The 15,169-nt window shown below is 46.2% G+C and overlaps 1 protein-coding gene across 2 annotated transcripts; it reads right to left on the bottom strand.

Annotated features, from left to right (window-relative positions):
* Positions 1 to 505: 505 nt before the first annotated feature.
* On the bottom strand, positions 506 to 9,987 carry CENPA (centromere protein A). 2 transcript variants are annotated; one of them, XR_636203.3, is made up of 5 exons: positions 8,625 to 8,728; positions 2,819 to 2,928; positions 2,226 to 2,303; positions 1,730 to 1,911; positions 506 to 1,290 (listed from the first exon to the last, which is right to left on the bottom strand). XR_636203.3 is itself a non-coding variant. In XM_003908381.4 (5 exons), the coding sequence occupies exons 1-4, from the start codon at positions 8,506 to 8,508 to the stop codon at positions 1,777 to 1,779; spliced, it is 417 nt and encodes a 138-aa protein (XP_003908430.1). In that variant the 5' UTR covers positions 8,509 to 9,987; the 3' UTR covers positions 506 to 1,290; positions 1,730 to 1,776. The 2 variants fall into 2 exon arrangements, 1 of the variants encoding a protein (XP_003908430.1); XM_003908381.4 differs by having other exon boundaries at positions 8,415 to 9,987.
* Between the last annotated feature and the right edge of the window lie 5,182 nt (positions 9,988 to 15,169).

The following is a 15,169-nucleotide window of genomic DNA, read 5'->3' as shown; positions in this document are numbered from 1 at the left end:
AAAAATACAAAAATTAGCCAGGCATGATGGTGGATGCCTGTAATACCAGCTACTAGGGAGGCTGAGACAGGAGAATCATTTGAACCCAAGAGGCAGAGGTTACCGTGAGCTGAGATCGTGCTATTGCACTCCAGCCTGGGCGACAGAAAGAGACTCCGTCTCAGGAAAAAAAAAAAAGTATTAAACAATAGAACTTTGTGCATCTCTTTAATCTGTCTCTGACCTCAGTTGACTGACACATCATTGTTAGTAGTCTGCCCTCACTAATCATTTTCACCACATACTTTTCACTTTGGGCGACACTTCTCATGTCTCTGGAAATCTTTTAAATTGCTTTCAGTTACAACAGAAGGGCAAGGTTTTCATCTGGTCATACTCTACTCCATCAGAAGCAAAACCACCTCCCTTAATTATCTTGTTTAAATTGTGGTTGTTTGCAAACAAAGAACTTATTGTTAACGTACAAAAAGTATAGTATAATCTCTATGCTATAACAGTAAGTCCATTTTCATTAAATAATTATTTTGATTTTTATTATCTCTCTACAAAGATACTACGAAAATACCTGTAAAAGCATCGAAACGGTACTTTAAAATCCTGAACTGATAAGATACATCTTCTATGATTTACAAGAGTAAAATGTTAAATTCTACAAGTTAGAATTTCTGAATTGATTTTGACAGGAATTTACTAGAAGGAACCAGAACATCAAAGCTTACAGATTTTCTATTCATCCCCAATTAAGTTTCTGAAAAGCTACACGTGTTGACAAGCACAGTCCACTCAGTTACTTGATGCTGCCACTAATGGTGAGACTACTCTGAAGGGCAGAGGTCTATATGCTGGAAATACCCAGCCTTCCAGGCAACTGCTCAAAGTGTTCTCCTCTTATTTTTTCCCTTATGTGTCAAATAGAAGTACAAATGTACACATAGTAAAAAATGTAAATACTACAGAAAGATCTAAAATAATAAGTACATATCCTTTTTCCCATTCCACAGCAAATCTGATATTTTCAAAATCCTCAAATAGTCACATGAGTAACTCACAAACTAAAGTCAACCTTGGAGTCTCTTTATCTGAAAATTATTTTCAGGCCTTTGGAATGGTGTTGATTGTCTCATATATTACCTCTGTTACAGAGGAAAGTCACGCAGTCTTCTTCTCAAAAAAAAAAAAAAAAAAAGTTCAAAGCAACATGCACATACTGTTCAGAGACAGCAAAGTCCAGACAGCATGGCAGAGTCCATTGGATCTAATCACGGCTCCAGAGAGTCCCTGGTATCATCCCTGAAATTAAGGAAACACACTTACTAACAAGCCATTTTCAAAAGTAAGAAAACTTTCTCTTAATCAAAAAAGAGAAAGTTTTCTCTTAATCAAAATGAGGTCATTTGATTCTTATAATCTCAACACTTTGGGAGGCCAAGGCAGGAGTTGCAGCGAGCCACGACGGCACCACTGGTGACAGAGTGAGACCCTGTTTCATAAAAATAAAACAACAACAATAACAACCAAAAGAAATTGGGGTCATCTGGTCATAATAGAAGGATATCTTTTATCTAACATTGTACAAAAGGGCACAAGCCACATAGTCCCAGGCAGTCAAAACTAGATCAAACCTTTACTAGAGAACAAAGGGAAGGTGAGGTGGCAAGGGACTAAGGATGGAGAAAGGAAATTCCTTGAGAAATTCCAGCCCTAGTCATGAGAAAGCAGGTGCGCTTACCCCCTGGCTGAGCAGGAAAGACTGACAGAAACACTGGGCGCAGGAGCTCAGCCGAGTCCCGCCTCAATGCCCCGGATCCTCCGGGCCAGTTGCACATCCTTTGGGAAGAGAGTAACTCGGCCGGCATGTAAGGTGAGGAGATAGGCATCTTCAAAGAGATGAACTAGAAATGCTTCTGCTGCCTGGAGACAGAAAGAGAAAAAAAGATGGACATAGATGAAGGGGCATAGGCTGCTTTTTCTTGCAGACCCGCTAAACTTAATCTCTGAGGGCACAAAGGACTGTAGGAAACTGTTCACAGAATGAGACCGAACTTTGCCAGGGAATTCTGCTATCACCACACAGAATCCAGCCTCCAAACCCTCAGGGGTTACCTTGTTGTTCTTTTCCAGGAGGTCAGATTCAGCATGTGACACTCCAGTCAGCCTTGGAGAATTCTAGGCTGCCTCTTTCTCCCACTCAGCCCTCACCCAATTGTGCCTTGGTGCCTTCTTACCTCTTGTAGGGCCAATAGGGCCTGGGCTTGCCAATTGAAGTCCACACCACGAGTGAATTTAACACATATTTCTCTTGCCTGTGAAGGAGTGGGGATGGGGAGGAGTAGGAGTAGGGAGTAACAGAAGAGAGATTCAAGGGACAATGATGCCCTCCATGAGTTCCAGTGAATCCCCCTTTCCATTATGTTTTCCTGGCCCTTAATCTTAGGACCCAATTAGGAGCAGGTGTTGACTCCTGGGAGCTTAGGAACTGGCGGATCTCTTACTGGTGATGGGGAAATCACCAGTAACTGGGTGATGGGAAGCAATCTCCCAGGATAGGAAAAGGGATCCAAGAGTGGACAAATGAGAGAGTTCCTATTTATATAGTCAAAAACTACAGTTTTAAAAAGGTAGTAGGGGTTAGAAATCAATTCCATAAAGAAGTACAAGGTGCTCTTGGAGGGCTCATGTTTTCAGAAAAGATTCCCCTACCAGGTTACAGAAGAGATCCCTTGGTCATTTAGGTAAGAGACAGTAGGGTCCCTAATATCTGGGAAAATTTTAAAAAGGAGGGTGGTATAGGGGTTGGTGGGAAGCTCCCAGAGCTCACCAGGCGGCTGAAGGGGTACTTCCTTATCAAGAGGTGTGTGCTCTTCTGAAGCTTTCGGATCTCCTTTAGCCAAGCTTGTCTCCGCCGACCATGTTGACGGGAGGAAGGGCCTGAGCAAAAGAAAGGTAAGTTCAGTGGAAAATAGGTGATGCCTCACAGCTTGGCTGAGTCAGGTAAGCTGTCAAATCACTAAACTATATCTATGTGCCTACACTCCACAGAGCAGGGATTTTTGTCTTTTTATTAGGTTGGTGCAAAAGTCATTGCAGTTATGGCAAAAACCACAATTACTTTTGCATCAACCTGATATATAGTTATTTTGCTGCTATCTTCAGCAACTAGAAAACGGCAAATAGGTGCTAAATAAATATTTTGTTAAATGAATGAGTGAATGATCCTCTGCATTTGATTTTAAATGCTAATTCTTCCATGAAGCCTTTCCCGAATCCTGATCCCTTCCAAACAGATGGATGACCGTCCTCCTCTGGGCTTTGCAGGACTTTGTACAAGTCTTAGATCTTTCTCACCTAGACTGGAAGCTCAATTATTTTGTTTTTAGATTTCTTATTTGTCTTTTACAGCTGGAAAGAATCTGAGGGACTAGTACAATTCTCTTGTCTTGATTATCCTGAGGCTCAGTGAGGTGAAGACAGTTGGTCAGCCCTCATTAGTGGCCAAGCTGAGACCTGTGTAAAGAATGGCCTAACTCAGTGCCAGTGTCAGGCACCTGGGCTGTGGAGTCAGAGTCTTTGGCTCAAATCCTGGTTCCAACAAGAACAAAAAAGAAAATAACCTTAAAAATATTCCCAAAAATAGAAATCAAAAAAGTCAAATTCTCTAATCAGAAATTAAAAACCCATGAATATAAAAACCAGTTTCTTCTAACTAACCCTGTGTTGAAGAGGAAACTTAATTGAAATTAGACTATTTAGAAATGAATAACAATAAAAAGCCCATACCCCAAAATCTATGAGATACAGCCAAAATAGCACTAGAGGAAAATGCATAGCCTTAAAGTGTACCTATTAGAAAACAAGAACATTAAAAGATATCTGAGCTAAGCATTCAAATTAAGTATTAGAGAGTTATTAAAGTAAACCACAACAAGATAGAACAAAAGAAATATTAGATAATAAGTTAGTGAAAATGAAAGTTAAAGAAAAAACAGCACAGTTGCTCCATAATTACAACCAAGGACCAAGATGAGTGAACCTCTGATAAGTTGAACAAACAAACAAAATACAAAAATAACATTTTGAAGGATAAAATTGTTTCAGAAATGTTATTCAAGATCCAGCCAAGGAAAGAGACTCTACACCAAGTTCAACAGAAGGCATTTAATACAATAAACTAATCACAAAGTGTTAGAAGAGCTGCAAGAGCAAGTGGGGAAGGTGAGACAATCCAGAGACGGCCTGTGCCAGGCAGCCGGCAGAGAAGATCATCCCTGGGTGAGGCTAGGGAACATAAGCCAATGAAACAGGGCAGTGTCCAGGAGACTGGTGACATTTAAAAGAGGGAGGACCCATACCCAGGAGACAAGCTACTGACACCTCCCTCCCTCCCCACCACCAGTTGGCAATCCAGTCACTGGAGGCAGTCTTTAATAAACAGACATAGGGCTGGGTGCGGTGGCTCATGCCTGTAATCCAGCACTTTGGAAGGCCGAGGTGGGTGAATCACCTGAGGTCAGGAGTTCGAGACCAGCCTGACGAACATGGAGAAACCCATCTCTACTAAAAATACAAAAATTAGCTGGGCGGGGTGGCGGGCACCTGTAATCCCAGCTACTTGGAAGGCTGAGGCAGGAGAATCGCCTGAACCCAGGAGGTGGAGGCTGCAGTGGGCTGAGCTTGCATCATTGTACTCCAGCCTGGGCAACAAGAGCCAGACTCCGTCACAAACAAAAATAAATAAATAAAATAAAAAAATAAACAAGACATAGCATTCACAGAAAATGTGAAGATGAACACAACTAAAGATCACCCAACAATTTAAGAAGGCCAATACCATGAAAGAAAGGAACCAAACTCAACAAACAAAATAACCAATACCAGACGAAATTGAGTTAATAGAGAAAAGAGATAGAAACCTCGAGAGAAAAATGGATAATAATCTCAGAGAGGTAACAGAGATATGAAATCCATGAACCAAGGACAAGTGGTTCTGAAAAGTAACCAATTAGAGAGATCATGGAAAAGAACTGGGATCAAAAATTTAGTAGTTGGGTCTTGAAATGCCAACATGAAGAGATGGAATTTAATCCTAACATAAGCAGCAGCCAGGGAAGAGTTTTAAGCAGAATAGAGATGTTGAAGGTCACTCCAGCTGCTGTGTAAGGAAAGAAGTGGAAAGGGACAGAGTGGAAGTGGATTAGCAGCTGATTAGGGGGCTCTCACAGTTGCTCTTGAGAGACGCTGGTGGCTTGGACTAGGGTAGTGGGAGCAGAGATGGTGGAAATGGAGTGATTAAGGAGCAGTTTGGAAGTAGAATTATCTGGACCTGCATTTGTATTGGAGATGGTGGTCTCCCAGGCTTGTGGTTTCAACAACTGGGTGGGTAGTTGTGCCATTTACTGAAATGGGCAAACTGAGGATGAAGGAGCTGGAGGGGAGTAACCAGAAGTTCAGTTTTGGGTGTGTTAAGTTTAACATAACCACGAGCCTTCAGATAGAAAGGCAGTTAGATATAGGTATCTGGGGTTAGAGGAGAGATCCAGGTATACATAAATTTGAGAGCTGTCAATGTAAATCTCGGTGGGATTTAGAGCCACTGAGGAGATGAGACCATCTAGGGAGGGGGTAGAAAGGAAAAGAATGTCAAGGAAGTCCAACATCAAGGAGCGGAGGGAGGCAGCACAAGCAGTAAAGAACACTAAGCAGAACTGCCAGAGTGCACAGTGGCATGGAAGCCAAGGGAACAGAACGCTTCAAGGAGAAAGAGGCCCACTGCGTCAAATGCTTCTGAGACACAGTAAGAACACAGACCCGCCTACTGGATTTGGCACTACAAAAGGTGCTGGTGACCCTGACAGGAGTAGTTCAAGCAAATTAGAAGTGGGATACTGGTTGTGGGGAGTCAGATTGGAGTGGGTTGTAGGGTCACTAGGAAGTGAGGAATCAGACGCAATGTATGTGGACCTAACAAGTCTGGCTATTTTAAAAGGAGAGCTATGAAGGGAAATAGAGAGAAATGGGAGGTATAGGGAAGTGAGAATGTGGGGTCAAGGAGACACCCCTGCCCTTTCTCTTAAGATCATAAATATGGTTGGGAGCGGTGGCTCACACCTGTAATCCCAGCACTCTGGGAGGCCAAGGCAGGAGGATCACTTGAGGTTGGCAGTTGGAGACCAGCCTGACCAACATGGTGAAACCCCATCTCTACTAAAAATACAAAATTAGCCAGATGTGGTGGCGCATGCCTGTAATTCTAGCTACTCGGAAGGCTGAGGCAGGAGAATCACTTGAACCCAAGATGTGGAGGTTGCGGTAAGCCGAGATCACCGTTGCTCTCTAGACTGGGCAACAAGAGGGAAACTCTGCCTCAAAAAAAAAAAAAAAAAAAAGATCATAAATGCTAGAGCACATGTGCCAATGCCAGTGTTAAGTGTCTGGATTTATCTAAGCACAGGTAGAAAGCTCCTTTGTAGGTGAAAGAAGGATATGACCAAGACCCCATGTAGAAGGAGGAAGAGCTTTGATAGGAAGGGGGACACCTAGTCAAGGCCATCATTGGCTAAGAGTAGGGGGAATGGAGCTGTAGGAAGTCGAGGAAGGAGAAAAAGGTATGAAATAGTCATGGGGAGAATGGAAAAGCAAGAATTCCAGACAAAGGGCAGGCACGATGGCTTTTCTTTGTAGAGACAAAACAATTTGTCTCTACAAAAAAGCTTTAAAAATAGTCAAGCATGGTGGCGCACGTGTCATCCTAGCTATTCGGGAGGCTGAAGCAAGAGGATTGCATGAGCCCAGGAGGTCAAGGCCGCAATGAGCCAAGATAGCACCACTGCACTACAGCCTGGACGACAGAGTGAGACTCCGTCTCTAAAACTGAAGAAAGAATACCAGACAAAGGTGGTAGGACTGCCAAGAAGTGTTGACTGCCCATTTGAGATAACCTTCCATTTGATCAGGAGTAGAAGGATGCTTCTACCTTGGAAAGCAACAGCAAACATCATACTTCATATGCCTGTTAAAATTACAAATAAGACAAAGATGGCCAAAACACCACTCTTAGTGAGTCTCAGGGCCTTACTAATACCATACAATAAGAAATAAAATGTTTAGAGACGAAAATGGAAGATTCTAAAGTTATATGCAGATGACATAATAGTCTACTTAAAAATTTCAATTGAAGCAACTAAAAGAGACTAGGATGAACGAGAAGTCAGCAAGTTGGCTGGATGCAAAGGTTAAATGCTTGTGTTTTGGGAAAGAAAAAAAATCCCATCCGCAACAGCAACATCTAGAAACAACCTACTCCAGCCGCAACATGGCAAAACCCCATCTCTACTAAAAATACAAAAAATTAGCCGGCATGGTGGCATATGCCTGTAGTTCCAGCTACTCGGGAAGCTGAGGTGGGAGAATCACCTGAGCCTGGGAAGTTGAGGCTGCAGTGAGCCCTGATGGCATCACTGCACTCCAGCCTGGGCGATGGGTCTCAAAAAAACACAAAAAACCAAAAAGCCTATAGGCACAGTGGCTCATGCCTGTAATCCCAGCACTTTGGGAGGCCCAGGCAGGAGGATCACTTGAGGATCACCAGGAGTTTGAGACCAGCCTGGGTAACATAGGGAGACCGAGTCTCTACAAAAAACAATGAAACAGACAAACTCTACAATACACTTCCCATCTTCTTCCTAGCTATGTAGCAAGAGTTAAGAGATAAGTAAAGCAGCTGTTGCCACCGTGTACCACACAGGCATCTGCCTCCTCCTGCCCTTGGGTCTCCCATCCACCAGCCTACCACACAGACAATGAAGACACAGACCTTGGCCCCTCTTTCCCCGGACACAAGCTCTGGAACGCAACAGCGTGAGCAGCGCAGAAGGCCTCGGTTCGAGGCCTAACAGCCTGTCCCGGAAGGGAAAAAAAAACCTGAAAGACGCCTCCTAAGAGGACTCCTGTTTGAAATCGTCACCGAAAGTAGTCAATACTTGTGCAATCTAAAAATGCACAAACACAGAGGATTGGAAATCCCATGTCCGCCAGAACAAGTTGTGTGACTCTGCTCAAGCTCCCTGGCTTGTGCCTTGGCTTTCTCATTAGCTGTAAAATGGGCACGATATAAAGCTGAGATAACGCACGAACAGTGGGACGCAATGCCTGGTCGGCGGTGGGCGCTGGGTAACCGCTAGTCCTAACAAGAAGACGGCGTTAGGAGCCAAGCGGCTGCGCCGGTCCCTTCCCGCTTTCGGAACCGCTTGCTCCAGTCCCTCGCAGGGCTGCCACCGCCCGTGCCCGGAGCGGATGCCAGACGGCGGAACCGCGTTGTCCCCCAGCAGGGAAGGCCACGGGATCGGGATTCGGAAGATCCGGGCTCCGCCTGCGAGCCTCGGTTTTCTCCTCTACGAGATGCGGCCGCGGCCAGTTACCTAAGGAGGGGCCCCGCCGGGAGGGGCCGGGGGTCGGGCTCGGGCTGCGCCTCCTCGGGGCCTCGGGCTTGCGGCTCCGGCGGCGCGGGCCCATGGCACGCCGCGGAGGGTGCCGGCGCCCGGCCCCACGGCTCCTGCTCGGGCGGCCGGGTCCGGGGGCGAAAGGCTGACTTCTGGGGAGCCCAGAGAGCGCTGGGCCGCGAGCCTCACAGTAGCCGGTGCTTGGCCGCAGTCCGCGCCGCTCGTGTTCAAATCGATCGCTCCGCCCACTTCACCGCCGGCGTTTTTTAAAACCCGAATCCAGCGACTTCCAGTGGCTGACTCTGGAACGCCCCTTACGTAGAGCGACTGCAGGTAGGGCCAATGAGAGTATGAACAAATAGCGGCGATGATAGGAGGATAGGGGCGACTGATGGTAAAATCAACCAATAGACACCTAAAGAAGTAAGAGGGGGCGGGAAATTCTCCTGCCCCTGCTTGCCAATCTGGGTGCTGGTGTTTGCGGGACCGTACTGACGTCCTCAGGTGCCCTCGAGTCAAAACACCGAAGCTCAGTTCGGAACGTAGATGGTGTGTTTGTAGCACGTGCTTTTCTAGACAAGTCACTTTCCTTAAACATTTTATGCTTTGCCCTAGCAACGCAGAGACGGCTTTTAAAGACGAGGAAACAGACCCACAGAGAATGTGACAACCCCATGTCGTGTCTGCGACCCTCCCAGGAATTATCCACAAATACACTCAGAAGCCAGTTCAACTGCGTGAACTTCAACTGCTGATCCTTGGGGTCGCGGGGACGGCGGGATCGGCGGAGCTTGGGTTCCGGCAGGGCAGGCCTCGGCACTATAGCAACGCAATCGTCCCAGAAAAACGCTCTCTTCCCTTTGTTGGGGATAATAAAAATTCAAGTCCTGTCCCAGTATGTAGAGTAAGGGGAATTTTAATTTTCTAAATTTTATTTCTTGCATTTTCTAAATGTAGTACAGTGAACATGTAATCAGGAAAAAAGTTAGTTATAAAATTAGTAATTTCATGGAACCCTTGTGCATTGCTGGTGGGAGTGTAAAATGCTGCGGCTGCTGTGAAAAATAGTATTGGTGGTTCCTCAAAAAATCAAAAATAGAATTACCAGATGATCCAGTAATTCCACTTCTGGCTAAATATCCAAAAGAATTTAAATATAGCCAGGGACTTGAACAGATACTCTCACACTCGTGTTGATAGCGGCATTCTTCACAACAGCCGGAAGGCAGAAACAGCCTGAATGCCCATCAACAGATGTATGGATAAACAAAATGGGGCGTATACCACAATGGGAATTCTGACACCTGCTGCAACATAGATGAACCTTGAGGACGTTATGCTAAGTGAAATAAGGCAGTCCACCAAGGGACAAATGCTGGGCCGGGGTGCGGTGGCTCACACCTGTAATCCCAGCACTTTGGGAGGCCGAGCTGTTTGGATCCCTTGAGTTTGAATCCAACCTGGCCAACATGGCGAAACCCCATCTTGCCGAGTGTGGTGGCTCACGCCTGTAATCCCAGCACTTTGGGAGGCCGAGGCCGGCGGATCACCCGAGGTCAGGAGTTCAAGACCAGCCTGGCCAACATGGCGATACCCCGTCTCTATTAAAAATACAAAAACTAGCCAGGTGTTGTGGCGCACACCTGTAATCCCAGCTACTCGGGAGGCTGAGGCAGAACTGCTTGAATCCGAAAGGCGGAGGTTGCAACAAGCTGAGATTGTGCTACTGCACTCCAGCCTAGGTGACAAGAGCGAGACTCTGTCTCCAAAAAAAAAAAAAAAAAAAGAAGAAGAAAGAAGAAACCCCACCTCTAACAAAGATACAAAAAAAAAAAAAAAAAAAAAATTAGCCTGGGCATGGAGGTGCACACCTGTTGCCCCAGCTATTCAGGAGGCTGAGGTGGGAGGATCGCTCAAGTCCAGGAAGTTGAGGCTGAACTGAGCCATGATTGTGCCACTGCACTCCAGCCTGGGCCACAGAGTGAGATCTGTCTCAAAAAAAAAAAAAAAAGGACAAGGCTGGGAGTGGTGGCTCATGCCTGTATAATCCCAGCACTTTGGGAGGCTGAGGCCAGTGGATCATGAGATCAGGAGATTGAGACCATCCTGGCTAACATGGTGAAAACCCACCTGTACTAAAAATACAAAAAATTAGCAGGGGGTGGTGGCACGCATCTGTAGTCCCAGCTACTCGGGAGGCTGAGGCAGGAGAATTGCTCGAACCTGGGAGCAGGAGGTTGCAGTGAGCTGAGATTGTGCCACTGCACTCCAGCCTGGGCAACAGAGCAAGACTGTCTCAAAAAAAAAAAAAAAAAAAAGGGACAAATACTGTATGAGGGGGCCGGGCGCGGTGGCTCAAGCCTGTAATCCCAGCACTTTGGGAGGCCGAGACGGGCGGATCACGAGGTCAGCAGATCGAGACCATCCTGGCTAACACGGTGAAACCCCGTCTCTACTAAAAATACAAAAAAACTAGCCGGGCGAGGTGGCGGGCGCCTGTAGTCCCAGCTACTCGGGAGGCTGAGGCAGGAGAATGGCATAAACCTGGGAGACAGAGCTTGCAGTGAGCTGAGATCCGGCCACTGTACTCCAGCCTGGGTGACAGAGCGAGACTCCGTCTCAAAAAAAAAAAAAAAAAAAAAAAATACTGTATGAGGTACCTGCAATAATTGAACTCAGAGACAGAAAGTAAAATGGTGGTTGCCAGTGAGTGGGGGAGGAATGGGGAGTTAGTATTTAATAGGTGGAGAGTTTTAGTTTGAGAAGATGAAAAATTCTGGATATGGATGGTGGTGATGGTTGCACAACACTATGAATGTGCTTAATGCCACTAACTGTACACTTAAAACTGGTTAAAATGGTAAATTCTGTTTTGTGCGTGTGTGTATATACATACACACACACACACACACACACACACGTTTCCCCCTACCCCCCCAACAGGGTCTTGCATTATTGCCTAGGCTGGGGTATAGTGGTGCAGTCAGAGCTAACTGCAGCCTTGAACTGCTGGACTCACGCAGTCCTCCCACTTCAGCCTCCTGAGTAGCTGGGACTAATAGGAATGCACCATCACACTTGGCTAATTTTTTTAAAAACATTTTGTAGGCTGGGTGCAGTGGCTCAGGTCTGTTATCCCAGCACTTTGGAAGGCTGAGGTAGGTGGATCACTTGTGGTCAGGAGTTGAGGTCAGAGACCAGTCTGGCCAACATGGTGAGATCCTATCTCTACTAAAAATACAAAAATTAGCCGGGCGTGGTGGTGTGTGCCTGTAGACCCAGCTACTCAGGAGGCTGTAGCAGGAGAATCGCTTGAACCCAGGAGGAGGAGGTTGCAGGGAGCCAAGATCATGTCATTGCATCCCAGCCTGGGTAACAGAGAGAGACTCTGTCTCTAAAAAATAAAAAAAATAAGTTTCCCAAGTGCCCTGGTAACTCTGGCTTATCATATAGCCCTTATTATACAGTCATGTATCTATAATAAAGGCATTATATAGTTCCCATGCTTAACAATGGGGATATGCTCTGAGAAATGTGTTGTTAGACGACTTTGTCATTGTGCAGTCATAAAGTATACTTACATAAACCTAGATGGTATAGTGTACTCACACCTTGGCTATATGGTATAGCCTATTGCTCCTAGGCTACAAACCTGTGCAGCATGTTCCTGTACTGAATACTGTAGGCAACTGTAACGCAATGGTATTTGTGTATCTAAACATCTAACCTAGAAAAGGTACAGTAAAAAATAGTATAAAAAATGGGCTGGGTGCACTGGCTCCCCCTGTAATCCTAACACTTTGGAAGGCCAAGGCAGGAGCATTGTTTGAGCCTGGTAGTTAGAGATCAGTGTGGGCAACGTGGTGAGACCCCATCTCCAAAGGAAAAAAAAAAATTAGCTGGGCATGGTGGTGCATGCCTGTAGTGCCAGCTACTTGGGAGGCTGAGGCAGGAGGATCGCTTGAGCCCAGGAGTTTAAGGCTACAGTGAGATAGGATCATACCACTGCACTCCAGTGAGAGCAACAGAGCAAGACTCTGTCTCTAAAAAGAAAAATTTTCCTTCTTCAATAATAAATTACCCTTAGCTTAATGTAACATTTTAACTTTATAAGCTTTTTAACTTTAAAATTTGACTGTTTTGTAATAACACTTAGCTTAAAACACACACTGTGCAAGTATACAAAAGCATTTTTTCTTTATATCTTTACACTTTTCTCTTTTTTTTGAGACTGAGTCTCACTCTGTTGCCCAGGCTGGAGTGCAGTGGCACGATCTTGGTTCACTGCAAACTCCGCCTCCCGGGTTCAAGCGATTCTCCTGCCTCAGCCTCCCGAGTAGCTGAGATTACAGGCTTGTGCCACCATACCTGGCTAATTTTTGTATGTTTAGTAGAGACGGGGTTTCACCATGCTGGCCAGGGTGGTCTCGAATTTCTGACCTCAGGTGACCTACCCACCTCGGCCTCCCAAAGTGCTGGGATTACAGGCATAAGCTACCATGCCTGGCCTCTGGCTGCAGTATCTGTGGCAGAACGGGACAGGCAAGGACTGAGAACAAGGACATCTGGCTTTTGCCTGTAACTGGCTGTGTGACCCTTAGGAAGTTCTGCTTTTTGGGTTTCTTCATTTGAACAATGAATGGAAGACTAGGCAACTGGTATGCTTTTCAAACACTGGAGAGATTTTCCATACCAACACTCTAGAGGCTAGCTCCAGACACCCTCTTGTGCCCCTTCTCTTTCATGAAAAAAGTCCAATACTGCTGATATGGTTTGGATGTGTGTCCCCACCCAAATCTCATATTGAAATGTAATCCCCAATCTTGGAGGTGGGCCCTAGTGGGAGGTGACTGGATCATGGGGGTGAATTTCTCATGAATGGTTTAACAGCATCCTCTTGGTACTGTCCTCTTGAAAGTGTTCTTATGAGATCTGGTTGTTTAAAGTGTGTGGCACCTCCTCCCGTGCCCCCTTGCTCCTACTCCGGCCACATAAGATGTGCCTGCTTCCCCTTTGCCTTCCCCTATAACTGTAAGTTTCCTAAGGCCTCCCCAGAAGCAGATGCTGCTATGCTTCCTGGATAGCCCGCAGAACTGTGAGCCAATTAAACCTCTTTTCTTTATAAATTAAATTACCCAGTCTCAGGTATTTCTTTATAGCAATGCGAGAATGGATTAATACAATTGCCAATTTTCCTTTTTAAAAAAAAAAAAAAAAAAACCAAAATAATGCTCTTAAGATCCCAGGTTTTAGATGAGGCAGCTGTAGTCTCTCCATCATCCTCACTGTCCATTTCCTTCTTCCAGGGACATACACTGTGGCCCAGGGAAGCTCAGGGGACCCTGGGATTCAAAGCTGGTGGAATGGACCCTCCCTTCCCCAACAAGCTGTAATAACCTGCTGGAATCCCACACAACCTGAGGGCTTCACTTGTCAACAGCTCCCGTCCCTCAGAGGCTATTTTAAGGAAGCATTTGGTGTTTTATGACTGAGCTGCCCAGGAAAATGGTTTGAGTCTGCAATCAACTGTTCCAAGGAGCAGCACTGGAACAAAGGCTGCTCAGTTCCCTGTGGTTCCTGATGCCACCCCTTCTCTTCAGGGTGGTTACCTAGAGGACAACAGTACATGAGGCTTCCAGTCCAGCTCTAGGAGATCCAACCCAAAGACCCCACAGAGACCCGCATGGGAGGTGGGGCCACAGGTCTGGTATCAGGCAAACTTAGGTTGGAATACTGGCTCCATGAAGAGGAAGTCACTTAACCTTCTCTGGGGCATGGTTTCTTCACCTGTTCCCACCTCTGAAGGCTGTTGTAGGACAGAATGAAAGTTAAGCAACTTAACGCAATGCCCAGGATACCAGAATTACTCTAAATGGTGGAATCCTGGGGATTCTGTCATCTTGAGGGTTCTCTAGGCAGGCAGGTTGCCAGGGGTGGGGCTGAAATCCAGATGTGCTCTAGGTCCCAGTCTGCTGCAGAATCATGTGGCTGCTGGACCTGAGGGTAGGAGACTCCATTTGCCAAACAACGTAGAACTTTGGGCCTCAGTTTCCTTGTCTTTAAACTAGCAGGTAAAGAACCCATAAAAACAATTAACAAGGGCTGCCTGGAATTCGCCTGTAATCTCTCCCAGGCAGAGGAGGCCTCGGAGGTGAGAGCAAGGGCAGGAAAACAAGGACAGGTCTCACTCTGTTGCCCAGGTGTGGTGGCTCAGGCCTATAACCCCAGCACTTTGGGAGGCTGAGATGGGGGGATCGCTTGAGGCCAGGAGTTTGAGATCAGTCTGGGCAACACAGTGAGACCCATCTCTGCAAAAAAATAAAACAATAAACCAGGCATGGTGGTACACACCTGTTAGTCTTAGCTACTTGGGAGGCTGAGGCAGGAGGACTGATTGAGCCCAGGAATTCAAGGCTGCAGTAAGCTGTGCCTGGGTGACAAAGCAGGACCCTGTCTCTTAAAAAAAAAAAACAAAAAAAACAAAAAACGCTGGGCATGGTGGCTCCTGCCTGTAATCCCAGCACTATGGGAGGCTGAGGCAGGTGGATCATGAGGTCAGGAGATCGAGACCATCCTGGCCAACATGGCAAAACCCCGTCTCTCCTAAAAAATGCAAAACATTAGCCGGGCCTGGTGGCATGTGCCTGTAGTCCCAGCTACTCAGGAGGCTGAGGTAGGGGAATTGCTTGAACCTGGGAGGGGGAGGTTGCAGTGAGCTGAGATCGCGCCACTGC

The sequence above is a fragment of the Papio anubis genome, chromosome 14 (assembly GCF_008728515.1).
Source record: "Papio anubis isolate 15944 chromosome 14, Panubis1.0, whole genome shotgun sequence".
NCBI lineage: Eukaryota > Metazoa > Chordata > Mammalia > Primates > Cercopithecidae > Papio > Papio anubis.
This window is presented reverse-complemented; position numbering and strand designations above follow the sequence as displayed.

Bases quoted from the DNA above. Each gene is read 5' to 3' on its own strand.
- CENPA (XM_003908381.4), bottom strand. From the start codon at position 8,508: ATGGGCCCGCGCCGCCGGAGCCGCAAGCCCGAGGCCCCGAGGAGGCGC. The intron at 2,304-2,818 runs GTGAGCTCTGGG...ACTCCTTCACAG, and splicing joins AGTACCCCTTCAGCCGCCTG to GCAAGAGAAATATGTGTTAA. The intron at 1,912-2,225 runs GTAAGAAGGCAC...TTCTGTCTCCAG, and splicing joins CCCTATTGGCCCTACAAGAG to GCAGCAGAAGCATTTCTAGT.